Here is a 27,623-nt window from a genome sequence, read left to right on the forward strand (position 1 = left end):
AGAACCTCCGGCACAAATAAGCAACAAATAATAAATGGCCCCCCCGAAGGCGGAGCACGTTGTGGCCACCACCTGGCCGACCACCAAACTGCCCGCTCTGCCCTCGCCCCACGTTCCGGGAGCAGCGCGCGCAATTATAATGCTTTTAGTGTGATTATCCTCGTGGCGTTAAAGTCCGAGGGCGTCCGAGGCGGGTGGCCAGACACCTCAACACCACCATACTCGTGCGGGAAGAACCTGGCGGCGCGAAAACAGCCCGGTGGGTTCGCAATAAAACAGCAACCAATTTAATGGTTAAGCCTCTTGAAATGCGCGCGCCCCAAACGGGCCCCAAAGTATGCTGCCGGGCGCGGTGCGATACCAGCCCCACCCGGCCAGCGAAGGAACCGCAAAACCGATTCGAACCGAGGGAAGTGTGCAGAAGGAAGTGCCTGTGAAATGTTACTGGTACGTTACTTCGAACCGTTATTTGGTCGTTGGCACCGTCGAGGAACATCTTAACCTCCCCCATCGATTGAGCCACGCATTAACGCCCATTTGGTGGGAGGGCCATTTTCAAAGTGCAATGGCCATCGGGTGATGTCACACCAGCACCACCACTCCGGTCGGAAAGGAAGGGACCGCATTTCTCCCGCGACAATCGATTGAAGGATTTGCATAAAATAAATGCACCGCCCAAAGCATAATCGGAAACAATAGCGCTTACGATGTGTGCATAAACAATGATTCCGATTCGATTGGCTCCCCAGCTGGATGGTGGCCGTGGGTCTCACCTGCAAGAAGGAAGAGAGATGCAGAAAGCACAGTTAGTAATGCCATAATCGGATTTGCAAGCCGCTGACTCCACGCCTCGACACGGCACGGCTCGAAGAACGATTAATAATGCAACCGACGACGACGACGGAGTGAAGCGGGATGGCGGAATTTGCCGTTTGCCGATGGTTTTTTTTTTTCTTGCGACTTAATGCCAACCCATCCTTTATGAGCCGCACCCTTTATGTTGAAGACCACATTGAACGGGTCCCGGTTGGCTGGCGGCAGTCAACGATGGCGTTCCCCCGTTTTGGGGGGCTATAATTTACAGCGCTAACGACGACGGATCGTTAGCCGATGTGTTTCGAAAGGCGCCAGGCTCACCGACTCCCACCGGAGTTGGGGTGTGAATGGGGAGTTTTAGGAGTAAATTGGCACCACTTTCCACAGGATGTGCTGCGGTCGAATTTGTCGCCAAACGTTCAAATCAAGCGTTCGGTTTGTCACGAGATCCCCTAGATTGCCTCATTATTTCCGGTTACACCTCGCTTTGATCTTATCAAATGAAGGGTGATCGTTGACAAGTCTGTCCACAATTTTCGTATGAAGCGTTTGATGGCTTAACAATCGTCTCAAGCATTGTGTACAAGATGGAATCACGCGATGTTTGTGATGCTGACGTCGGTAGGCAAACGAAAGGCGGAAGATAGTCATTTTTTGAACAATTGATAATGTGACAAAAACTGGTTGATAATGTTCAAAAAATCCTATTTCTCATCCCAAGTACCCACTCGCCTAAGAAATGGGTCGATTGCATTGCGTTTGGGCGAAACTTCGCAAATGGAAATTCGATCCATCATGTTTTTTGTGTGGATTGGTGTCGCACCCAGCTTTACGCAAATGGCTTTAAGCTATTCGATGATTGATCTTTAGCTCCTGGCCGACGCTCGCTCTGATTACTAACATGCCGATCAACTTTGATTATTTCGCTGATTTTATCGACATTTTCGATGGCTTCGCCTAATATGTTGGTGTTCAGTTTCATAATTTTGTTCAGATTTTTTGAGATATATCTTTATATCGTTGTTTGAATAAACCCAATATAAAAGCGACTTGTGTCGGGCGATAAAAAATGGGTACAAAACGAGAACACTGCCAAAAACATTGCCAATCAGAAGATCCTGCTATTAAAAACAATATCAGCTCCTAATATTACACCACGAAGATGCTAACCTTCGTAGAAGATAGGAAGGGTATTCTAGATTCACGGTTCCAAAAAGAAAACCTTCCGAGAAAAACTAATTTTGGGCCGATCATTCGCAAACTATCCCCACCCATGTTTTGGGACACCACACCCCGTCAATCAATTATTCAGTCATCGGCCTCAACACAATAGTTGGACCGTAAGGCCTAAGACGGACGGAACAGAGCCATGCGAACTAAATACCGTTCCGATGGCGATTCCGATTCCGGCCGGATGATTGATGGCCGATTATTTATCAATCAAATCTGCACGCTGCTGGCCCCACCGCTGGCCGTAACCGTCTTTGGACTTCGGAGGGGCCAACATGCCGCGGAACAGGTTTTTGGCGGTGAACTCTTCCCCGCCGACAAGTGGGCGCCGCGCCGCATTCGCTAATATGCGGTTTGGGTGCGCCCACACAGCGCCCGGCATATTCGGAATCGGGGTTACGGTTTTAGTTTGACATCATCATCCCCCTCCGTGAGGTAATCGCGGCGTGCAAAGTCCGCGTGAACCTGCGAAATCCGTGGAAAGTAGCGCGCCACGCAGGAGATGATGGTGAGGTCAGGCCGTTTATGGTGGCCGGCAGGAGAATCTTCGCACAACCCTAACAAATTACAGACATATTCCAGAGGGGGGGTCCCTCGACCAATAAGGTATAATTTGGGGAATTCTTGCACCGTGCTTGAGGAGAAACCCTGGAAGAGAACAAACCTGTTGTCGTGCCTTTTTTTTCGTGCGAAGACAAACAGAAAAGCAAAAGGCCGCGGAACCTCGTAGAAAACTATTTGCCTCTAATGACCCATTTATGTGTACCCTTCGCTGTCCGCCTGCCCACCCCTGAAAGCTCCGGCCGTTTGTTTTATGCTGTACGCGAAATCTACACTTCAAACCCCGTCGGGAAGTAAACACAAGTAAACTCTTTCCTCACAACGGCCCACGGTGGCACCATTTCTCGCGACGCTCTGGGGCGGTAGGATTTAGCATAAGCGCATCGCGGAACAAATTGATGCTCAACCACCAAACCCAGGAAGGTGGTTCAGGTGCTTCACGCGAACCATGCCACACGCCAAAAACGGCGGCCCAGAAAGCAACCCCCCGGAGGGAGAGAGAGAAAGAGAGAGCTCACTCGGTTCGTTAGGTTTCGGTATGGCGGCTTCCGGTCCGGCTCCTTCCCGGCGTATATAGGCCGCGGCGCACCGTAAGTGTTTAGCAGCCGTCGGCGTAACGAGCGATGGCGTGCCGGGCTCGCGGAAGACACTCCAAACGAGGCGCCCGCTTCAAGCGGGTCCTTACGCGAGGGCCGGAACTGGGTGAGAGTGCTCTTCGTCAGCGGGTCCTGCTTCCGGAGCGGCAACTGGAGCGGAAAACACGGGCACCACAGTAGGGAGTCTTTAAACGGCTCGCGGAGGGCCATTAGTTCGGTGTTTCAGTGGCATCAGGAGTTACTTTTTGGCCTGCAGGCGAATCGGATCACTTTGAAGTTTGTGCGCGCTCTGGTTTTCCGACGAAACAATCGGCGGCCTGATTGCGCTTAAATACACACCTCTGCCAGCGATCCCCGGGAGTTATTATCTTCCAATTCGCCTTAGGGACTCCGAACCTAGACGGGGGATTGGTGGCGGAGATGATCGGCCAAATCTATGCTCCGTCTGTGGTTCGGGGCCTCTCCAACATCACGGCCTCCAAAGCAAGACCCGCATTTTGGCCCGCCGGAGGCCCTAACCTTCACCCTCATCTCTGGTGGCGGCTGGTGACGGCAAGATCTGGGTTACCCGCACAGCGATTGACGACGGTTGCGGTACGCCCGCCATCAGCTTCCGACGCTGACCCTGACTGACTGAGGACCGAGAGGAACGGGGCCCGTAAAAAAATGTGCGCCACCATCCGAGCCGAGCGACCGGAACCGGTTCCAACTGCGACGCCGTCCTCGGTCGCATTCGGTAATTCTGTACAAAATCCCCATCCCCGCCTGGGGGGGGGCCCTGGAAAGGTGTGTATTAATATGCTAATTTGGGAAGTAATCAAATCCGGTCGTTGGTGTGAGTGTGAGGAACTCAGGTCCCAGCACCGCGGTTCCTAAACCCGTCTACTAGTTCGACGACGTCGTGTAATGTGATACAGATCACCACCACCCCCCGGACGGGGTTTTGGGGCGCACACACATGCACAGACCAGAACCTGCTTCACGAGCATCGAGCAGCGGTCAGAGATCAGCCGAACAATTTCCGCGCCACCCATCAGAAGTGAGGCGTGGGAGGCGTGGATGGCATGAATGGCGCACGATCAACATGAATCACCCCCCTCAAACGGGCAGCCTGATGTGCCCCACACACACACCAATAGAACCGTGGTGCCATTTGTGTCACGAAATCAATTCGGCAGACAACATCGCGTGCTGCAACATACCATAGCGCATTGTTGCGCAGCGCGCTCACAACATGTGGGTGACCCAATTTAAGGTCACCACCTAGGTGTCCCCTCTCACTCGAGAGGTTTATTCAACCCGGAAGTTGGACCCTAGCATCGCGGCGCAGCATAAAAAAGAAAACAAGAACCCCGAAACACTCACCACACAGAACGTGACAGGGCCGGGTTCGCGGTGATAGCACCTGGCCCCGATTCCGGTGGTCGATTACGTTCCCATACGTGTGTCCACCCCTTCTGGCTGGAGGGGAGGGGGACGAGCGAGGGGAACGGGTTCCGGAAGTTTGCACAGTGCCCGTAACCGCAGTAGCAGCGGTAGAACCGAGATAGGCATTAAAAAACACAAAAACCTATCGAAAGCGGCAGCTGGCGAGCCGAGGCGCGAAAGGTGTTGCCCACCGCTACTTCCGTGCCCCCGACGGTGTCCGTGGACACAATGTTTGGTGTCACAACATGACAAGATCATGGTGCCAAGCATAAGTTACAGCTGCGGCGGGTTAATCAGTCACGCCCGTGCTCTTTTCCACGTGCCTGGCCACCTGTCACCACGTGTGACGCTAGTGGCGCTAAATAATTCAGTAGCATAGCACATTACAGCGTACAAATAACAAGAAAGACTCGCATCAATATTGTGAGATCATCGGACGTAATTCCGTTGGACAAACAGTTAATCACACGCGATGACTCACGCGTGTTTCAAGGTGGATTGTAAAATTAATGTGACGTGCCGTGAAACAACGGTACAGAGATTGCTCACACTCTGCATCACTCTGCGCCGAAGTGAGTAATCCGCGAAAAAAACCCCGGAACGCACCTAAACCGTGTTACGACCTGTCGTTTTGCTTTGCGATTTTTGGGCCCATTTCTAAGGCGATCATAACATCTGCCTCCCAATAATGCTTCTCTAATGGTCTGTTAGGGACTGGAGCATGGTTTTATGTTTGCACTCTGTATTCGGTGAGATCGGAACAACCTGGCCTATTATAAGCTGGTGTATTCCTTGCTTTGCCTCTTAGTTGAACAATAAATTCAATTGAAAATAAACATAAAACGAAACAACAATAATACGAGAGGCTCGACAGAGCGAAGAATTCATTGAACAGCTTGTTGCCCTTCGGCCTGCCTTTATGCAGTGCATTTCTTCGACCCACGAGCACACATTGTGCTGGGTCTTCGGTGGATTGTGTGCCTGACCATAGGATGTTGAACAGATAGACCCGTAATTTTCAACAATACAACTTCGAATTCGGTTTCAAGCTGCACATTTTTTTTAATAAATTTTCCATACACTTTCGGTGGCTATTAATCATTCGGACAGGGTCGTGGCCGTTGCAACAGGCGCTTTTAGAATAAATTACCGCTGTTTTTCGTCAAAAAATAATTAATCGTCTCTTTAGTCTCGAACGCATCACGCAAACCGCCCGAGAGGATCATCTCCGTCCGTCGGCACAAAGGCAGTAAAGAAAACGAAAAAAAACCGCGTAGATTTGAATCTAACACTTCCCCAAAACGGGAGGGACACACTCACCGGAACGGAGAGACCATCGTCAGTGACCGCCGAGTGCTGATTCGCGAGGCCAGCATAAAGAGAGCATAGACCGAACGAACGCAAAATAGGAAAAAGACACTCACATACACAGCAAAAAGCCCAGCAGACCGTGACCGACCGGGTACCCCATTCCGTCCCTGGGTCGACGCTGCTCCGAAGTAGTTGAACGGGTGCACGGGTGAAACCAAACGAAAAAAAAAAACAGTGGCGGCCAAGTGCAGTAACAATCGAAAAACGGAACCTCAATAAGCTGGCCGGAGGAAAAAGAGCTTCCCTCGAGAGGACAGCGCATAAAGACAGCAGCGCAGCAGCAACGCAACGCCCTGGTGCCGCCGGTGAAGGCCTCTTCCGGGACGCGATGTTCTAGGCCGCATGACGGGCGCGCATCGGTGCGTGTCACAGACGATGGTGCAGCCGGCGGCAGCCAACAGTGGCCGCGAATGGACGATCGTATGCGCGCAGCCTAGCGTTTCTAAATGCTCCCCATCATGAACCCATCGCCGTCGTCGTTGTCGGTGGCGGCGGCGTCGTTGGCTGGCTTCCTGCAACTCCTGGTCCCGGCAGCATGCGTTGCACTGGAGCATAGTCACTCTGCATAATTCTGTGCGAACCGAGCACAGAAAGAAGACTTAAGTGGAATCGACTTGCCGACCGAAGCAGGATTAATTTAGCAAAAGAGTTGTTAATTAAGAGGAATGCTTTCTGCATCCTATTGGTTGTTGGATTAATTCCATTACAGGCAACCAAGGCGCAGAGAATCAATTTCATGCCAAGCGTTCGGGACACAATGATGGACGTCACGGCGTGCATAAAGCATAAAGAGCACGAATCGCCGATTTGACGCTGGCTAAGGATGTATCCGCAGGACGCTCCTTGAGCGCTCCAATTCCGCTACAAGCAGTCCCAGGTTGACCCAGATTTTGGGAACCTTCACGTTTTGGTCCACAGCAACTAAAATTTTATTCACTCGCCCGGAAGAAGAAAGTTTTAGTGTGTCGAACATGCGGAACAAGACCTTGGCAATAAAGGCTGTCGGAATATGGAAGGGCGAGCGCACAAACGCCGCTTCGCTGGGGAAACATCCTTAGAATGCACACGACCGGGCACAACTTTTCGACCAACGTCACGGTTGACCTGATTCGCCAGCCGGCCCCGAAAAGCGGAGCGTCATTCCCCGGTCGGGAAGGGACCTCGGCCTTTAGATTGAAAGTTTGAAAGAAATGCGCAGACCGCCATTTCTGCCAAGTTATGGCGGCGACTGGCAATCTTCGGCGGAATTGCTAGCTTGCCAAGCCGACCCCTAGCGAATGTAGCGAGCAAACTCTGGCCCTCTCGGGTCGGGTGGAAATGTTTGGAATTTGTTACGATTCGCGTGGCGATTCGCGAATTCCTGTGGCCGGCAACATGGCCGACCGAAGATCCGAGGCCAAAGATCTAAGCGAAACAGCGTGTTCTCTTCCATGACGTGCCGTGCGCTGTTTACACATCGTGCGCGAGCGGTTCCTTTAATTATTCCTCGACGGCACTACGGTGCGGAAGACGGGGTATGTTGTGCACCTTGCGCAGCGCCCACCGCTAGACTGGAGGCCGCATAACATTCCATCCACCGCTGGCGTGCCCCCTACGCTCGAGGCAAAATGTTGCTGGAATTTCGAAGGAGAATTAATTCCACCGACAGGCGGGCGGGCGGGCGGACTGGCGCGCCTTCAGACGCCCTCGGTGAAGATCATTTAACTACGCTGCTAATTTGCTGCAGACGCATTTAAAACCATAACCGGGCGAGTAATCGGCGATAATTATTCAAAACATCACTGCTCACTGGCCGCAGCGCCGGTTAATCTACGCGTGCGTGCGTTCATTCATCAGAAGCCATAATTATGGAAAGGGTTATTGCCGACCAAATTTCACCCTCAAAAACCTGTAACGGCCCGTAACAAGCTTCCCACAGCCCCCCCCCACGGCGCCGACAGCAAATTGTTCTTCGCGCGGTTTGAAGCGGATACTAAAAAAATGGGCACTCGGGGCAATAATGCGCCCAACCTAATCACCTTCGAGTGTGAGGCGTTTTCACCGAGGCGGCAAAAGAAAAAAAAACCCCAAACAACAACAGCGAGTCGGCGGCTCTGGACCTTATCAAACGTCTTCATTAAGCCCCACAGCATGCTCGCCGCCATTTTGGCAAATTCCCTGGAGGATAAGCCACTCCGCGTGGGTTACGCACACATTAGAAAAGGGTGAAAGAGAGACAGTGAACGAGTGCCAGATTAATTGCCTAATGACAGGCCATTGGCTCATTAGTGAGCGCGGATGAACCCGCCAAGAAGCGTGCCAAGATTTATGCTGGCCACACCACGCCCCGGACGGAGGGATTAGCTAATTGTTCCTTTCGCCCGTTCGCCGGTTGATGTTCGCGTACCAAAAGTTCTTTCCACAAACTGTTGCGCCGAGGTTTCGAGATCCGGGATCGCTAAGCGTTGCGCCAGGCGGTCTTGAACTTGATCGCTCTAAAGAAACCGGGCCGCAGTTGCGTGTTGATGCTCGACAACGCTCCACCGTCAGGCCACGGGAAGCCCAGTTCGAGATCACGTTTGCGTTCGAGTACAACGGGACACGAGCATCCGTGTGCGCCGAACACTAGCATCGCGAACTGGCCATATTTTAGTCCGCTTTACGATTATTGCTTTCGATTTTCCAAACAGCTAGCCAGGCGTCCCGCACAACAGCTGATCGGGATCAGGAGATCGTCAGCATAAAACGGTGGGTTTGCGCCGATGCCGATCGTTGGTCTAATCGTTTCAGGTCACGGTACAGACGGCAGCACTGCGAGGGCCGAGGGCTGAACGCAAAAACAAAGGTGAATGGCACCCAGGTGACCCTCACTCAGCAAGATGCTGGCTGGCTCCGGAATAAAATTCCAGCTACATCGCCTTGGTCGTGAACTTGCCACGTGCTTCCGCGCGAACGTCGAATTTGAAAGATCTCGATCCTCTCGAGGTTCACCCTCATGCAATTCAAATGCTGTTTCGAGTGTGCGGGCGCAGCGCAGCACGCCCATTCCTGGCCCCCCCAAACACCCACATTAGCATAACCTCTGGATCGGGCCGGCTGACGTGCGATGCATCCGATCAGGCTCATTAAAGTCGCACGAATGTCATCCGGTGTTTATCTTGCTTGGTCCCCCTCTTAGATCGGTTGATTAAATGAACGGACACGCACACCGAAAGTCGATTCCTTTGCCACGGATGATGATGCAACGATCTCGAAGAACCAGAACTCGTTTCAAGGCGGGACATCAAGTGCACCAACTCAAGAGGCACGCAGTGAAGCTGCCAGCCCGTCGCCGTCAGCTCGTCGTCGCAATGCAAATCCCATCTTAAGACGACAATCCCCTGGCATGGCGCGACACGGACGCTTTGCCTTTCCGGGATGGCACATTCGAGTGGAGGACGGGCACGAAGAATTCAACGGACCGTCCGATCGTCAAACATTGCCCCGTTGATGTCCCCATATTTTACGCCGGCTGAACGTTAAGATGCACATCGGCGCGATCGAAAGCGCCGCCATAAACCCCGTCGATCGATCGGACGGTATCAAATTCCTGGTGTCAGCAGGCTGGACGTCTGCGTCAAGGCTGGGTCGATCCGTAGATGATTATCCGACACACCGCGCGCCTGCTGATCGATGGGATGGGAGAGAATTCGATTGTTTCGATTTAGCATCGCGACAGCCACTTGTTGGAACAAATCGGCAACAGTTGTCGCGATGGCTGCTCCACTCACTGTCTCTGTGGCTCGTTTCCTACCCACAAACGGAACAAACGACGTGAGAAAAGCATAAAAGAAGCCTCGACGATCGACCGACAGCATGAGCACCATCGCAGCAGGATCATCTTTCACCGGTCACAGGCTGGCCGGCAATGGAGCAGAAAGCGTAAAAAAAACCCCCGAGAGAAACCCAAAACCCGCCCGGGGAGGGCTCGGGTAGTTGAATAAATTTGAAGCATTTTTCAACGGCCAACTCTCGCTCGAGAGAAGAAAAAAAGCCCGTACGTTCGACACCACAGGCACCGGGCATGGCACAGACGGCCGAGGTCCAGATTCCCGAGAGGGGAATAGTAGATCGAATTGCGACGGCCCCAAGAACCCCACCGAAAAAAAAGGGTCACGAAGACCCGGAGTGGCTCGGAGTTTTATTCCGGTCGATGGGGTGCTCTGCAAGGAACAGAGGCCGAGCGGGCGATGTTCGTTCGACCGTGAACATCGATCGGAGGAAGGAAACGGGGCTTTGTTTTCGTGTGTGGCGTTTATTTATTTATGCTCCCGGGTGCCGGGCCGCTGAATCGTTGTTCGATCGAGGCTTTTTGGGGGGCTGTGTTTTTTTTTTCCTCCGTGTTGGTCAGCGCGTGCAGCAGCTCCTACTTTTCGAGTGATGTTGCCCTGGTTCGAAGACGATTACGCCGCATACATTAAGATGCCCTAAGGCGTCGCGTGCAATGCGTTTTGGAGTTTGATTCACGGACTCCAATCGCTCGCTAACGGCCGGACGACGGTGAATAAATGATCGTAATAAGTGGGGAGGATCGAAAGCTGCGTTTGAACATCGAAACACTCGCTCAAAATCGACCACATATTGATCACGAGCAGGGAATGAAATGCAATGCACACACTTTGCATGGAACTATCGTTATGGAACCCACCCAGGGCATCCCACATGGCGTGGTCCTGGTTTAGAGTTACTGAGAGAGAAGGAGAGAGAGAGGATCGAAACAGTATCACAGTATCGGTGTGGGGCCAATAAATCAAGATGACATAGTGCGGGATGCGAAAACGAAGACCCAGCCCACCTCAGCGCCCAAGATCATCCAGACCCGGCAGACTAACGGGTCTAACCGCCTCGGCCGCTTCTTCGTGTACGTCTTCTTCCCGCTGCAGACGGCCATCAATAACTATAACCGGGTACCGGGTCGCTTGTTGCGCCATCTAACATTCTAGCAAAAATCGGACGTAGGACGATGGGAGTTGGCAGTGGGCAACTCTCCGGCCGGCCGGGCCGCCCGCCCGCCCGCTGATCTATGATGATGCAGCGCACAGAAATGCAGAATCAAGTTTTATCAAGCTGCATTAGCCCACTCGCTCCCAGTCGCCCTCGTGGATGTGTGTTTGCGATAAAAACGAAACAAGATCCGGCCCATCCGTGAAGAGGTTGTTTTATCAGCTGGAACACTCGGTCTCGGACACGGGTTAGGAGAGTAAGGTGCACATTCGCGGAGTGCAAAGATTCGAAACCATCCCCGGATCTCGCATCTCGTCTTATCGAAATCCCAGCAACGAACCGCACAATTTGTTAAACCTTCGCCGGATTCACAGAGCCTCGTAACACGTAACGTTTAAGTCCTGCATCGTCCGGTCGCGGTTACTGCGTACCGGACCACGGTGCTACGGATGCACTTCGCTTTCACCGGCTGTCCGTTTCTCCTTCTTTTTCGGCGGGGCGCCTTCGATGACGAGATGCACTTTCCATTGTTACGCACCATTTGCATACATCGGCCGCCGAGGGCCCTGAACGAGATCGCCCTTCCGGGGCCGATCATCGTGCGTTGCATAACCCGGGCCGGGCCCCCGGTGGCATAACCGAACGGAACGTGGTTCCCGTTTCTGTCCGGGCCGGTTCGAAAGATGAGCCCCGTGATGGCACTTGCCTTGTGATAAATTGTTTTTGTCGCAATCAGCTCTAATCCGGTGGCAACATTAATTTCACGAAAAGCGTGCGATGAAATAGGTGCAACGGGAAGAAGATTAATTGGTTTACCGGAGGGCGCAGTGTCAGAAAAGGGATGACGTGCCGGAGGTTCCTGCTCGGATCAGCGAGAAAGTGGACTGAATGATAGTTTCTGGGCCATTAGCAAATCTGAAATGAAGCAATTGAATACTTCACGCACCCCAGCGATCCACCCTTCGACCGCCGGGCCTAGTACCCTTCCCCATTGATCGTTATTTACAATCGCCTTATTTAATACTCTGCCAATAAGCTCTTAAGCCCGTAACGTAAGCAAATTGATTTCGATTGCACAGTTCCGCTCACTCCACGACCCGCCCGCTGATAACGGGTGTGGAAGGACGGGCGGCGGTGATCGTGGCGGGATCTCCGGGCACTGCCAAGAGAGAGAGAGAGAGGGCAGGAAAACTAAGTGCGTTCTCGGGACGGGAAAAATGGCAAACCTATTAATAATAATCATCGACCGTGTTTTTCTACCGGACCGGCGATCCTCTGTCGGGGGGGGATCGAGCGGAACCGGCTCGGCCGGAGTGTCCGGGAACCGCCACCAGGGGGTGCACCGCTGGAACTGGAGCTTAATGCTTCGAACACGCCCGCGGCGCTGCGATTGCGGACTTGCGACAGAGAGGCCTCCGCCGCATTAGGAACCCGATGTCTCTACGCCAGACACACACGCGGGGCCTGATAGGAGATCGAAAAGTGCCATTTAAGTGTGCGAGGGAAAAATAGGAGAAAAACCCTTCACGCCCTCCCGCCCTTCATGTGCGCCCACCACGAGGCCACACCACGCGAGAAATGTCAACGTGAAATAAATGCTTTTGTCGCGGAAATAAATCGCGCCCGTGGGCCGCGGGATATGCTGCTCCGCGGCATCATACGACGTCCGGTGGGGTGCTTCTTGTCCGGGCACAGCCCGACCCGTCCGATTGGGCCTCCCGGGGAAGCGGGATGCACTTGTGCAGCTTTCCGACGCGCTCCGGGGTGATCCTATTTAATTACGCAGCATTTGCAGCAGCGGACGCAGGTTGCGCAGGCGCCGCGTCAATGCGCGAGCAGCATGCGTTACTTCCTTTCCGGGGCGCTTAAGTGGCTCCCTCGGAGGGCACCGCCGGTTGCAGGATAAGCGCGTTTCAGTGGGCCGAAGTAATAAAAGCCAACGACAGATGCCAGGTTTGGTTCGGACAGTTCGCAAAATATGTTATGATTTTATCGTATTTCATGATTTTAGTTTAAAGCCTAGCCAGCAACCGGTTTGCCGGCGTTACGGGCCGCTGGGAGGCTGATAATGGTTCGTCTGTGCACCTCTCACTCTCATCCGGAACTGGTCCCGTCGCTGGTCGATTAGCCTTTTTAGGTCGGAGTTTATGTTCGAACGTCCCACCGAACATCGTGTGGCCGATTGCGTGCGAGCCCGCTCTAATTAGTCACGTTAATCGGTCCGACGTATGGCCGCCCTGGTGCCGTGGTCGCTAATTAGTCGCCGGGTGGCTGCTCCCGGAACGGGTCGAATACCTACACACAGCCTGGCCGAGGTGAACACGCAACAGGCCACCGGTACGTACGGTGTCTTCCGAAAGCCAGACAAACCACCTTTGCCAGGGCACATTCTGGAGAACCCGGCAGTGATTGGTTTCTCGTCAACATGATGTCGCATCACCCGGTGGGAGAAAGTGGCACGCCGTTTACCGGTGGAATCCACCTTCTCTGCGCAGTTGCGATGTCACGTATCTATTGCTCGATTTTCACTTTTTCCCTTCGGTTTGTGGGCACCCAACGGTTCTTTACTGCCAATATAATGTTTACGATTATCATTAAACTTTAGCAAAACACGATTGGAACGTAATCTCCGCAGAAGTCTCAATTAGACTTCTAATTCACACCAACAACTCCTGTAACGACGCTGCGAGTCAATTCTGGCAAAGGTTATCAGGAAAGAGGGCCATCTATGGACATCATCGCCCAGAGTCCCATCGGAAAGCAGGGTGGGCGAAGAGTTGGCAATAAATTAGAATTATTGCTTCGTCCTTCCATCAGGCCGCTCTGGCCGTCCGTGTCCGATCCAGTCACATGCGGTGCGCGCTCTGGCCTGCCGATCGAGGACATATCGATGATTGATGGTTCTCGCGGGGAGTCCAGCATCTCGAGGGAGATCATCGAGAGCGAGAAGATTACGCACAGCAACGTTCCCCGGTGCGAGGGCCACAGTGGCCGGGAATGAGGTCAACTGGACGTGCGTCCTAGCCGGGGCCGATATTGATGACATTCCCCGGGTTGGTTTAATATTCCGATGACGTCGACCCGCGCGAGTTGGCTCGGAAAATGTGCCGAAGACCGAACCGCTAACCTTTGACCCCTTCCGAGCCGGGCACTGTGGCTTTGTATCGGAATTGAAAGGACGAAATCCAGAGAGTGTGAGAGAGAGAGAGTGGCATAGGACACGACAAAGCAAAAGGACAACGTTTGTGGACACTCTCCGAGCGTCGATGAGAGAAGCAACAATAATAATAAAGGACGTTCAGCTCCAGGACGCTAGAGCGGTCCAGGCCGTTTGGTGCCATCTGTTCGATGCCGCAACAACTGCAATTGACGACATGTTAACCTTACCTTGGATTGCAGAATTTCCGGGACGCCCAAGTCCGGCGAGGTCAAGCCCAAGTCCTATTTTCGTTGGTGCACCGGATGTGATGCTTAAAGGTGTTGATGCTCCATGCGGGTCTAAAAATACCCAGCCAACGCTCAAAATCCAAGCGCCATCCGTGGACACTGGGCGAAGGTTGAAGGCGATTTTCTTCCCGGCAAAGACGCACTCACTCACTGGCGGACCCTGGAAGACCCACCCAACGAGCCGAAGAGTAACTTTTCCGCAATTCTCCAGCGGGCCAGGGATGGTTACACAAATTACACTCGGCACAGTCAACAAGCGCAACAACAGGCAGTACTTGCTTTCCTCGATTTCCAGGCACAGCACAAGGCGGACGAATTCCGTTGCTTCGATCTGTTTGATTTTCTGGCTGCTCCGAATTTCCACGATCTGCTCCCTCTCGCACACCGCTTCACGCACACACTCGCAGCTTCTCTCGCGCGCTACCTGAAACGAGAGTTTTTCGTTCTCGGAGTGATTCTGTACATCACATGGGATTATCGCGATTATTGCAGCACCTTGCTCTCAAGGGTTGTCGTCAGTATGGCGGAAAATGGGAGACAAACTCACAGCGGCAAAGGAAACGCGCCCCGAAATACGCCACACCAAAATAACACACGGAATCGGAAGACGCGCTTCCACGCACACACGCGCACCGGATCCCAGCGGGAGGACGAACGGCAGGATTCACAAATTCACGCTGTCAAACGGTGGAAAATCTCACTTCGCACGTTTCACCGACGATGGAAATTCGGAAAAACGGCATCGCGCCGAGTGTCACAGGTTTCCAGTTCACCGTTCCAAGGCTCGCCGTTCTTCTGTACGGCGGATGGAAATAAATGTTTCTGCCACCGCAGGGCCAGCCTGAGAAAAAGCACCGATTCTACGACGGCAGTCCTGCCTTGCGTGGAGCTGCGCCTCGCCGTAAAATGTCACCACAAGTTGAACATTTCGTCCATTCGAAAATATTTACACACAACACAACTCGCTCTCCGACCACGACGAACGCACGGAAAAATGTCACAAGAAAATATTTACAACTCGCACTTCGGTTTCCCGCCTATCGCCTAAGCCTATCGAGCGTCAAAGTTAAAGCGCGTTGGAACTAAAACACCACTCTAGTTTTCCGCTTGGACGTTATTATTGTTTGTTTGTTTATACGAGAAGTTTCAAAAATTCCTTCTTGTTCGAATTTTAGTTTTTTAGACTCTGCACTTTCTGACCAACTGAAGATGTTGAAACCTGTCAAAACCTCTGCGTTCCCGGTCCCTGGTTTTTCTCCTTCACTTCGGTTTACACACACCTTCACGTTCCGCACTTCGGTTTTTTTCGCCGCGTTCTTGGTCTCTGGTTTTCTACATGCGAGCTTGCTTTTCTGCTTCTGCTTCCTCCGAACCGTGAACCGTGAACCGTGAACCGTGCAGTGTGAACGGATTTGTTTACCAAATATGGCACGTGCGTCAGAAATTAGGCTGCGTACGTGGTGCGATCCGTCAGTTTTGAAAAATTGAGTTGGAAAACTGTTTCACTTAAACCAAAACAAATAAATTCTCTTGTTGCATTTAAATGAAAACACTTTACTCAAAGTATGTGCCATATCGCTAGCTATGCATTACCCCCATCACTCTGTGAATTTGTAAATAATTATTCTCATTGTGAAGCAAATCGCACTTTTTGCAATATTTTAAGCGATGTTTAAAATGTGATATTTGGAACGAGAGTGAAAGTAATTTTCTATTAAACGATTAAATCCTTTCCCTGATCGGTTTTCCATCAAATCAATCAAATTCGTGCAAAAAAACTCACGTTGTTTGTGCTTTACATTTTTTGACATTGTGGCCTTTTTCACCTAAAACCGCTTCAACTGGGTAGAGTAACATATTAATCCTCTGATTAGGTTTCAGTAGCTCCCTTCCACCCCTTCCGGACCGGCCAAATATCCAAGCCGGCCAAGCTTTCACACTCAATCCAAAATTTCCATTTTCAAATTTATTAACCACTCAATGTACTGTGATTTTTGAAGAACATGTTCACCGTAAGCATCAACACCAAATATCCCAGTAACGGTTAACAATAAAGCATGCGTCCGGAAAACCTCACAAATCAAATTGTCGGCTTTATCTGTGCTCACCACGATTTTGCCTTCACTAACGTATTTCCGTGCAAGTTTCAAACTTCGTTCACCGTCAAGATCGACATTGAGATTGGTCGACCAACAGAGTTATTCAAGACACAACTTTTTCGAGAGAGCTCAATTTTCGTTCGCTTTTTTCCCACTAGACGCCACTGCGATCGCCGACATTGGCATTTTTATTCATCCAAAATTAAATTTTGTCTCGGTGGAAAATGTGTTTAAAAGAAAGATAAAAGGCATTGGGTATTTCGGGAGAATTTTTTTGTCTGAAATGTGCTGTTCGTGACCCTGTGTGAATTGCCGTGCTTTAACGTTTTTTCGATCAACACATCGCGCATGTCGACCTTTGTTAGAGCATAAATAAAGCGGAAATGGCATAAATAGCCTATTAATAGCGAGCGTAAATAATCGTTTGAGCAAAGGATTTGTTAAAAGAAGTTGAGTTTTTAATTTTTAACCTCGTTTAGAACGTGTTTGACATTTAGATCGAGTTAGAACAATGAGTTTAGTACACACAGAAAGATCGATGGCATTATCGTTTTCACGGGGCGTATGTCGACCAGCTGCCAATGCGTGTTTTTCACATCGCTCTTCTGGTTTGGCTCAGAGCAGTTGACTCGGCCGCCATTATGGCTTTCTGCAACCACGCTCCGCAGGCAAAGTTACAAATTCGTTTTCTTCCTCTTGTGACTGAGTGCGCGAACCGTTCCACAATCGGGATGCAGTAGGACGTTGGAAATCGTGTTTTCGGTCCCGTTGGACCGCCTGGCGGACCTTGGAAGTAGGCAAATTCGCGTGTTTTTTCACACTCGCCATCGCACGGGGAGGTTTCTTCACACACGCCCTTCTCCCGTCCGCCCGCCCGTCGCGTTGCCTCTCATCGCACCGCGCGTCCCCTTCCGCGCCGCCGCGCTCGTCGTCGCAGTCGTCACCGCCGTCGCCACTGGGCAAACGTTTCGCCGTCGCCGTCGTGCTTGTTCGCCGTTGCCGCCGACGTCGCCGTCGAGCCCGGGAGTGTGAGTGCGAGCGAGAGGGCATCAGTGTCGAAGCAAACATCGCGAAGCAAGACGACGCGCTACGGCGTTCGAGCGCGCGTGAGCGAGAAAGGTGACGGAACCAGTGCGAGTGCGAGTGAGAAAGCGAGAGAGAGAGAGAGGGTGAGATGTGCCAGTGAGTGCGCGCGCGAGCAAGAGCATTTCGTTTCTCGCGCTGGTAGAGCGCCAAAAGGGCGCTTGGAGTGTTTTTGTGTCGAAATTGGTTTGGTGCTGCTTTCTGCGACGGCGAGGCAGCGTAATTTTTTGCTCATAAATACGTAATTCGCGACATCTTGACGTAGCATTCGTTCCGCTGCTCAACGGTGGACCCAGCAGCAGAGCCTTATTCACAACATCAGCGCGCGCGCCAACCAACCAACTGCACACACACGCGTGCGTGCCGTCGTGTTGTTGTTGCCGCTGGGTAGGATAGGTTTGGTTCGCTTCTCTCGGTTCTCGGTGGCAGGCAGCGCCTTCTGGCCATCGAAGGACGGAAGAACGACGGAGCGAAAGCGAGAAAGAACGAGGCAGCGCGCAAACGTCGGCGACAGCGAAGACGGGAGCGCGCGCACCATTCATCGGCCGCAGCATAGGCAAGCGGCAAGCTTGAAAGATTGGCCACCGGGACGGGGGGCTCGGACCGCGCGGGGCTCTCTCGCTCGCGGGCGCCACAGCGGAAGCGAGAGAGAGAAAACGGGTTGCCAAGTTGCTGCTTCGATAGAGCACTACAAGAAGAAGAAGTAGAGGCAGAGCCAAACAAATAGGCAAAAAATAAGTAAATAAATCAGTAAGTGTAAGAAAAACAACAACCCAGCCTCCGCGAGTCCAGCCGAAGAGCCCGTAACGGCGAAAGAGAGAAAGTGAAGGAGTGAAGGAAAAAAGAAAACGGAACGTAGGAACGCGCCACTAGCAACAAAATGTCGAAGCTGTCGTTCCGGGCGCGGGCCCTCGATCCGTCGAAACCGATGCCGATCTATCTGGCGGAGGATCTGCCCGATCTGCCCGAGTACTCGGCCATCAACCGCGCCGTGCCGCAGATGCCGAGCGGGATGGAGAAGGAGGAGGAATCGGTAAGAGCGATTGGCGGGCTCCGCATGCCGGCGCGGCACAGTCGGAGTGCGGATTTGGTTCCCGGTGCTGCTGCGAAGGAAAGGAACCAGGGTCGCGGTCGGTCGTTCGCTGGTCGTGATTTCGTTTTTATTACCCCCTTCAGTCGGTCCGGTTGCGCCGGTTGGTTCTGCGGTTTATGATGAAGCCAGCCGCGCGCGAGCGATGACGAAGGTTCTCACCGGCGATGACGATGATGAATAGTTGAGAATTCCGTTTCGCTGTGCGCTTCACCCCGTCATCGTCCATTCTCATCGCGCCATGGTTCCTGTGCCTGCGTGTGCTTTCCTAACAGAGATACGGGACGAGGAGAGAAAGAAAGAAAATTAGTCCCTTCTTGACCTCCGGTCGTGTGCGAAACGATGCGAAACGAAGCAATGGGCTGAAGCCGTAGTGTGAGATGTGTGTCAACAGAGATGCGCGGACGGCGGCTAAAAAGTGCAATGTGCATAACAACAACAAACGGTCACTTCGATCGGTGGCTCGGTGAATAGGGTTGTGTTGCTATAGCACCACCGCAAAGAGATCCCCATTTTAATATTTCCAAGTTTTGCGCCCCTCTTTCGCTGGTATGGCAGGGTCGAGGCCCAAGGATAAAGCGGTTTGTTTACATCCACCTAACCGGTCTTCGCCGTGCCGCCGTCGAGTCCGGTTGTTGATTATTATTCCGCGGTGGACGACGTTCGGTTTTCCATCTCCGCGCGCCTATCACGCAGTTGGCCATGGGTTGGCGCCAAAACGCGTGTGATTACCCCGTGTGTTATGGATCTCGGAAACTGACAGCTCATACATTCGCCGGACTGCGGTGCGTGATGAAATCGATAAATCATAATCAGGAAACCGGGTGTCCCGTGTGTAGCGGGCGGTGCTTATCGGTGCGTTCGATAACGCATGTGTGCTTCGTTACGATGATAGTGCTGCGATACAACAGTGCCCGACAGAAGAATCCCCATTAATCTCTGTATTGCACCGTTTTATCTGTGAGGGCGACTTAAAACCCACCGGACACTCGGCTCGGTCAATGGGTGTTGTGGCGTTTTAACGGAATGCGATAATCAGGGCAGATTATTTTATCGCTAGTTTTGAGTGGCTTGATCGCATCGTAACCGTAGACGTAGTGGAAGGTTGCGTGACCGAACGGACCGACCGACCGACTGGATTTCGAAATGTGCTCCTGTTCCTTTCGTCAGCGCCCCCCCGGAACGCAACAGTCCGTGTGTGACGCTCGCTAATTGGTTTGTTTTGTTTGTTTCCCGCCTCTCGCTAACGACCGCCAACAGGAGCACCATCTGCAACGAGCAATATGCACCGGGCTGATCATTCCCACGCCGGAGGTGTACGACTCGACGGACTCCGAGTTCTACGACAAGTACTATCCCGCCGACTACAAACTGCCCAAGCAGCTCATCCACATGCAGCGTAAGTATTCGTCCGAGACCATAACCCGTTGTTTATCTGCCGCACGTCAGATGTGTTTGCAAAATCAATAGACATCAATATTGCGCGTGAAATGACACGATCGTCATTCGCATGACTCGCATTCATCAGTAATTTAAATAGAGAACGAACGACCTCCGCTGCTGATGGTTTGTGCCCTCCACAAACCTTTCATTCAACAGCTCGGTGGAGGGGAGGTCCCGTTCGGGCTGGGTTCCCGTTTTGCCAAACAGCATTTGCATAGAGTTCGTGCTCTACGAAGCAAATGGATTGTAAACGCATTCTCGCTGCGCCGAGGAATGTGAGCTATGTTTTGAATGGAATGCACTCATTCGATCGTGTTTGTGAGCGACATTCTGCAACATGGAAGTTGGTCCGGTGTGTAAGCATCTAAATGGACGGTGGCATAATGGACGACTTTGTTTCCCGTTGCTCTCTGCAGCCCTCAACCTCGAGCAGGACATACCGGACTACGATATGGACAGCTCGGACGAGGTGTGGGTAACGTCGCACGGCAAAAAGCTCGACATCGAACCGCTCAAGTTCGAGATCATGATGGACCGGCTGGAGAAGAGCTCCGGCCAGACGGTGGTCACGCTGAACGAAGCCAAAGCCCTCCTGAAGCAGGACGACGAGGTCAGCATCGCTGTGTACGATTACTGGTTGAACAAGCGGCTCAAAACGGTAAGGTGGCCACACGGGCATCGCAGAAGGGTTGGGTTGATCGGTTCGAAGACTAATCGCTTTTCCGTTCGCCCTTTGCAGCAACATCCCCTCATACTGTACGTGAAGACGGAAAACCGTGGCAACATGACGCCAAACAATCCGTACCTGGCCTTCCGGAGGCGCACGGAGAAGATGCAGACGCGAAAGAACCGCAAGAACGACGAGTCGTCCTACGAGAAGATGCTCAAGCTTAGGTACGGCTGGCACGCCTAGAGCCACCCCACTACTACTGCCAGGAGGGCAGAGAAATTCGGAATGGAATTCATGCGGGACCTTCGCCGGTTCCCACACTGGTATTGTTTGATGCAATTTTAGGCGGGAACTGTCGCGGGCGGTGACGCTACTGGAAATGATCAAGCGGCGGGAGAAGCTGAAGCGCGAACAGTTGCACCTGAGCATCGAAATCTACGAGAAGCGCTACCAGGCGCAGGATTTCCACGGCCAGCTGCTGTCCGAGTTAACGACCAGCGCCACGAGAGCATCAAGGTACGCGTCGATCGAGTTGACCAAGTTCGCAGTGAACGAAGAAATCATCAACCTTTGGATGATTGGAACTGGCATCCAAATCGACTTCATTCGTCTCGAGAATGGCTCCTAACCTGTGTCCGATTGTCGTTCCATTTTGTTAGACCTGCCTTCGCACCAATCTACTCGAACCAATTCCCGTCGCTGACGGGTGGTCAGGGTGTCAACGTTGGCGGCACGGCGACTAGTAGCGGTGGTGTGTATATTCCGAGCGGTGGAACCTCCTCCCAGTACAACGCCGGCGCCGGTAGTAGCCACAAGCGGGACAACGAAAGCCTGAGCAGTCGCAAGGAGAAACGGCAGTACAAGAAGCGGAAGCTAAAAATCCAAAAAGACCGTAGTCTGGGCGGTTCCGGCGCGAGCGGCCACGGCGTCGGTACGGGCGGCCGAGGAGCAGATGCGTTGGGTAGCGGTGCGATGGGAAGCAGTGGAAGTGGAAGCAGCGGTAATCACCATCATCATCATCACCACCATCATCATCATGGTTCGCAGCATCATCCACATCATCACCATCCGCATCTGCACCACCATCAGTCGGTGGGTGCGGGCACGGTGGGTGGATCGAGAGATGGTTTGGTACCGGGCGGCCACGGTAGGTGCCAATCGCGAGGCGCACACTTTCATCCTCCTCCAATCTTTCCATGCATTCCGCAAATCTTTCACCGGTTTCATGCCAACTTCACACTGCTCCATCGTTGCCACAGATCATCTGCTCGCGGGCGGCGATCACGTCGGGTCCTCGGACGACGAAGAGCTAGCCAATCTGGCCGGTGGCACCTCACCGGAGGAGTACGCTTATGCATTCCGGCGAAGTAAACACAGTCAATACCACAGGGTAAGAGGAGGAGGGCGCAGAGTGGCCGCGCGTTGGGTGCATTTCAAATTCCATATCGTCGGTGTGTTTTAGCCTCGTGCCGATGGTTACGGCAACTGGCCGTGGACGTCACGGGAAGAGAATGGCAGTTCCGATCCGCGGTTTCGCTTTACGTTGACCTCACTGCGGTATCCCAGGTATGGTGAAGCTCCCACAATCGCTCCCGATCGTGTACTGATCGTCCTCCCTTCTTTCTCCGTTTCTGCTCCGTAGGCCACGCTGTATAGGGTTCGCCCGGCGACGGCTCGGTCGCGGTGGGCGCGTCATCATCGATCGTGTGGCAACCGATTTGGACGAACTGTGGTCTCGGCTTGACTACACGATCGTCGAGAGTGAAACGATCGCTTCGCTTACCGCGCAACACACCGAGATCGTCGCAGCGGAGCCAGAGGACGAGAGCGAAGTGGTCGGTGACCTGCGGCCAACGATGAACCAGTCACAACGTACCGCTAGCGTCAGCAGTAACTGTAGCGTTGGTGAAGGTACACCGACGAGTGTGGTTGTGTCACTAAAACCTCCGCGCCAGCTGACGTTCGGGCTGACGCAACCACTTGTGAATGGTGGCGACGCGTTGGAGCCCTATGCACTGGGCAAAGATCCATCGGTCGACGATCGAACGAATGCGATCGATGGCGGTGTGCAGCGGGTGCGCCGGAGGTTGGTGCTCAAGCAAGAGTACCCCGAGGTCGCACCGCCGCAGGTCGCATCCGACGGGTACGACGAGTCGGACGGCGGCGACGGCAGTGAGCAACAGTTCCTCGCCTCGATTGGTCTGATGAACAAGATGAAGGAAGCGGCCCGCCAAGTGTTGAGCGATATGCACGACGACGACGAGAGGGCCTTGCTGGCGGCGAAAGCGCGGGATGAAGTGAGGCGGCGAAGGGTGTGCCCCACCGACGGGAGGACATTCCCGCCGGCGATGGTCGATGAAGAGGAAAGCGATAATGGTAGTGGTGTGCATAACTCCGATTCAATTGTGATAAAAAGTGAAGAAGATGCAACGACGGCGGCGGCGTTGGAGCGGACTAGGACAGCGTCGCTAGAGGAAGAATCATCGTGCGTGGTGAAGCTTGAGCTTGATCAGTCGGTGATGGCCATGTCGCCGAAGAGCGCTGGTGGTGGCGGCGGCGTGCTCGAGCCAGAAGACTTCGAGCAGCTGATCGACAGTGTAAATAGCATTAAGGGCCCGCGGACGGTGATAGTGAGGCGAAGTAATAGTATTAGTAGTTCCACCGATCCGACCCCGACAGACACCGGTACCACCGGGGGTAGTGAGGTTCTAGTGGCGGTTAGTGAGGAAAATGGCACGTTGACTGGTGACGATGGTGGCGTTGGAGGCGGTAGTTCTCCTTCGCGGCTTCACGATGCAACTCGCGAGGACATCGACGCCGTGTATAAGGATCTGCTGAACGACATCCAATCGAACTGGCTACACTTTCGTCCGAAAACACCGTCACCGTGTCCGGATGATGTGCTTACGCTCGAGGAGGACGAGGTCGGGCGTCAAGGTGTGCAGCTGGACGATCAGCTGGAGGCCTGCATCGGGTTGACGGATCGGAACCGGATCACGCTGGAGTTGCAAGCGCTCGAGGAGGGGCTTCCGGAAACGATCTTTGCCAACCGGTCCGGATCACTGTTCCGGACGGTTCCGTATGCGCTTGACAGTCTCCTCGAGCCTCATCCCCTGTCCGTGACGAGTGATGAGGGTGAGGCAGTGGATGCAACCGGCACTGGTCTCAGGACGCACCCGACCGAAGTGAAGCTTGAAATGTCTGGTTCGAGTGGGGATCACAATGTCACCACCGGCTCGGATGCGTCTTCGTCAGACATCAACCTAGGTCTGGGGCTGAACGAGTCGCACGAGGACAGTGAGAAGATGTTGGACAACATACTGCAGGAGTGTGCGGTGGACGATCCCAAATCGTTGCACCAAACGAGCAACTTCTGGAACGGGCTGCTCGACGACGTGGTCCCGACCGGTCTCGAGGCGGACGGCCAGAAAGGTGGTGCGGCTCGAGCACGGGAGGCGGAGGTGGCTGGCCGGTTGGGTGGCACAGCGAAGCTCGGCTACCATTGCGATCTGGTCGGTTACGGGCGTTCGACGGTGGCGGCCGAACGGCGACCGGGCAAGAGCAAGCGGCGGAAGGTGCTGAAGCGGTGCAGTTACCTCGTCGGTAGCAGCTACTTCACGGTGAAGAACCTGCCGAAGGAGGAAATCTTTCAGCCACTGCTCGACGCAAACGGGGAACCAATTTGCTTGGATCCGGTGGAGACTGATGCGCAGGTTGCGGCGACAGAGTTGCGTGACTGCTCGACGGTGCCCATCGACGATCTGCTTCCGCCGGGTTCGGTGGGGATGCCGGAGCGAGACGTGATGGAACCGGTCGAGATAAAGATGGAAGAGGACGTGTTGCAGGGAGCGTCGTCCCTAGATTCACCGCTGCCGCCCATTTCCTCGTCGCTCGTCGATCGGATCAAACTGGAGCCACCGGATGAGGTGATCAGTCGGGGAACCGCAGTGAGCGAGACCGGCGGGGCACTAGCAGCGGGTACGATACAGTTTTTGCCCTCCTTCGGAGGATCACCCACCGTTACGTTGCCCTCCACGGCCGCCACGATCAAGCTGGAAGCTCCCTCGCCTGTACCGTCCTCGTCATTTAACCACATCAACGCGATCGCCAGCCCGGCCACGATCATGGTCTCACAACCATCTTCGACCGTCTTCTCCACGTCTGGCGTTCCAACGATGGTGTCGGTCTCGTTGGCGCAAGGGGGTCCGGCAACCCTCCACCAATTGGTACCGACGAGTACGACGTCGGCGATCGGCACCACCATGTTGGTCATGCAATCGCTGCCAACTGCTACTGTGGCTAGCATTAGCTCCGCAAGCCACAGTACCAGCAATAGCATCATACAAGGGTCCCCTACCGTTTCGATCGGTTCCGCATCCGGCCAAACCTCATTTCTCATCACGAACAGTGGCAACAGCGCCACCGGCGTCAACAGTAGCACCGGTAGCATCGCTGCCGGAAGCGCCGGTCTCGGAACGTCCTCCGTTTCGCAATCCATCGCTGGTTCGATCTTGCTACAGTCATCCGCGGGTGGTGCTGTTGTTTCATCTACTCCTTCTCCTGCCTCTACCACGCTGGCGTCTTCCAGCGCCACCACGTTGCTCTCTTCCGGGACACCGATCGTCGTCACGGTTCCCCCGCTGCCTGCCGTTGGCGCCAATCAGCAGCAGCACACCGTCGTGACGCACGTGCTGCCAACGAGCTCGAACAGTGTTGTGCCGACGACGGCAGCGACACCGATCGTCGTATCGGCCACCGGCACTGGTGTCAGTGGCGTCGGTACCACCACGGTGCAGTCCGTCCTGCAGGCGGCCGCCCAAGGCGGGGTCAGCGGCAACAGCTACATTCTGCAGCACAACTCCACACCGATCGTGCTGTCGCACCAGCAGATGCAGCAGCTGACCAGCGGTGGAGGTGGTAACATCGTGACCGTCGGTGGCCAGCAGGTGGTCACGGCCAAGCAGCATCACGGCGAAACGTACGTCCTGACGCAGTCGTCGCCGCTGAAGAAGCAAATCAATGGTCCCACTGATGGTAGCAAAAATGCCACCAGTGCAGCCGGTAAGTTGCCCTCTCGGTCATCGTCCGCCTTTATCACTTTATATGCGATAGATAATTTCTAACCGCGCCTCTTGTTGTCATTGCAGTTACCGCGCAAAACCTCGCCAACCAGAAGTTCCACGCCCTGCTGAGCCAAAAGCTGAGCCACAAGCCGACCGATCTGAACAAGAAGCAGCTGGAAATGATCCGCAAAGCGCTCGTGGCCTCACCGAAGATGATCGTCAAATCGGCGAACCATCCACTGGCCCAGCAACAGCAGCACCAACTGCACGGTGGTGGACCCGCCGGAGGGTTAGTGGCCGGGCACCATCAGCAAACGGCACCCGCCCAGCAGCAGCAGTACAACGTGATCCACCAGAACTCTCTCAACTCGCCCATAACGATCGTATCGGCCCAGAGTACCGGCCAACCCGGGACGCAGAACAAGATCATTCTCACTTCCTCGCCGCAGCTGCTCCAGCAAGCGACCACGGTGGGAGGGGCCACGGCGGGTCAGTTGCTGGCGGCGGCCGCTTCGTCTCACGGCAAGATCCAGCTCACGACCGTACAGCAAAGCCCGCAGAATGCCGGTGCCGGAGGTGGCGTTCCAGGTGGCGGTGGACCGACGCTAGTGACACTCGATCAGTCGGGCCAGGGGACGGCAACGGTCGGGACGGTGCAGCAGCAGGTCAAACTGGACAAGAACCGTATCCTGTACGCGACCAACATCAAGAACAGCCGTGGCCAGTTTTTGGCCCAGCTGAATCCGAAACTCGTGAACATCATTCAACCGATGCAGCAGCAGAAGCTCATCAACAGTGTCACCCTCCAGCAGCAACAGCAACAGCAGCTGCTGCACAACCAGAATGCGGTCAACAGTTTGCACGGCACGACCACGACGACGACGATTTTGAACAGCAAAGGACAAACGGTCCAGCGTATTCCAACGGTCAGCATCCGTACGCAGCAGCAACCGCTTCAGCAGCAGCAGCAGCAACAGCAGCAGCAACAACAAGCGTCACAACAGGCCACCCTCCTGGACACCGGTCCAACACACACGGTCGTGATGAACAACGCGAACAACATCAAGTTCATTCAGGCGGCTGCGGCCGCCGCTGCTGCGGCAGCCGGAGGCAGTGGCAATGCCGTGGTGAACGCAAACAGCAACAGTGGCGGCGCGCGGCTGGTCAGTGTGTCATCGGCGGGAGCCTCGGTCACACCGACGGTGGTGTCGATCTCTTCCACTGGCCCCGCAGGCGGCACTAGCAGCGGTCCGGAGCCTGGAACTGGTGGCAGCGGAAGCAACTGTACCCAGTCAACGCCAACGTCCGCCAACAGTGTCGTCGGGGTGACAAACAGCATCCCTTCGACGGGTGGTGGAGGACCCCCTGCAACTACCACTGTCGCTCCTGTCGCCATCACTGTGGCAGTTGCAGCCACGACCGCGACGAGCGCGACGACCGGCGGCGCTACGGGACCGGCGGGCACCGTCGTCAGCGGTGGCATCGGGTGCAGCAATGGTGGCGGCACCGGTGGCAAATCCAATCCTCCAGCCAGTATAAATATTACCAATAGGTGAGAATCGAAGATCCAGTTTAGTAGGTAACTGTTACTGTATTTTAACTTATTGCTAATTAATATTAACATTTAGTCTAACACGACAGCAAGCGCGCGCGAGAAAGTGCAAGAAAGAGAGAGAGAGACAGCGAAGGTTCGCGAAGATGTAGGACAGATGCAGGAGAGAGAGCACACTAACAACAATCCCGGGAATGAACGTTGGAAGATTA

The 27,623-nt window shown here is 54.0% G+C and overlaps 1 protein-coding gene across 1 annotated transcript; it reads left to right on the forward strand.

Annotated features, from left to right (window-relative positions):
- Positions 1 to 18,473: 18,473 nt before the first annotated feature.
- On the forward strand, positions 18,474 to 27,415 carry LOC131208072 (uncharacterized). The gene is made up of 11 exons (XM_058200717.1): positions 18,474 to 18,626; positions 19,944 to 20,082; positions 20,543 to 20,784; positions 20,866 to 21,020; positions 21,142 to 21,312; positions 21,456 to 21,961; positions 22,056 to 22,186; positions 22,259 to 22,362; positions 22,439 to 25,213; positions 25,295 to 25,857; positions 25,944 to 27,415. Exons 1-11 carry the CDS (start codon positions 18,474 to 18,476, stop codon positions 27,413 to 27,415), a joined length of 6,411 nt encoding a protein of 2,136 aa, XP_058056700.1.
- The last annotated feature ends 208 nt before the right edge of the window (positions 27,416 to 27,623 follow it).

The sequence above is a fragment of the Anopheles bellator genome, chromosome 2 (assembly GCF_943735745.2).
Source record: "Anopheles bellator chromosome 2, idAnoBellAS_SP24_06.2, whole genome shotgun sequence".
Taxonomy (NCBI): domain Eukaryota; kingdom Metazoa; phylum Arthropoda; class Insecta; order Diptera; family Culicidae; genus Anopheles; species Anopheles bellator.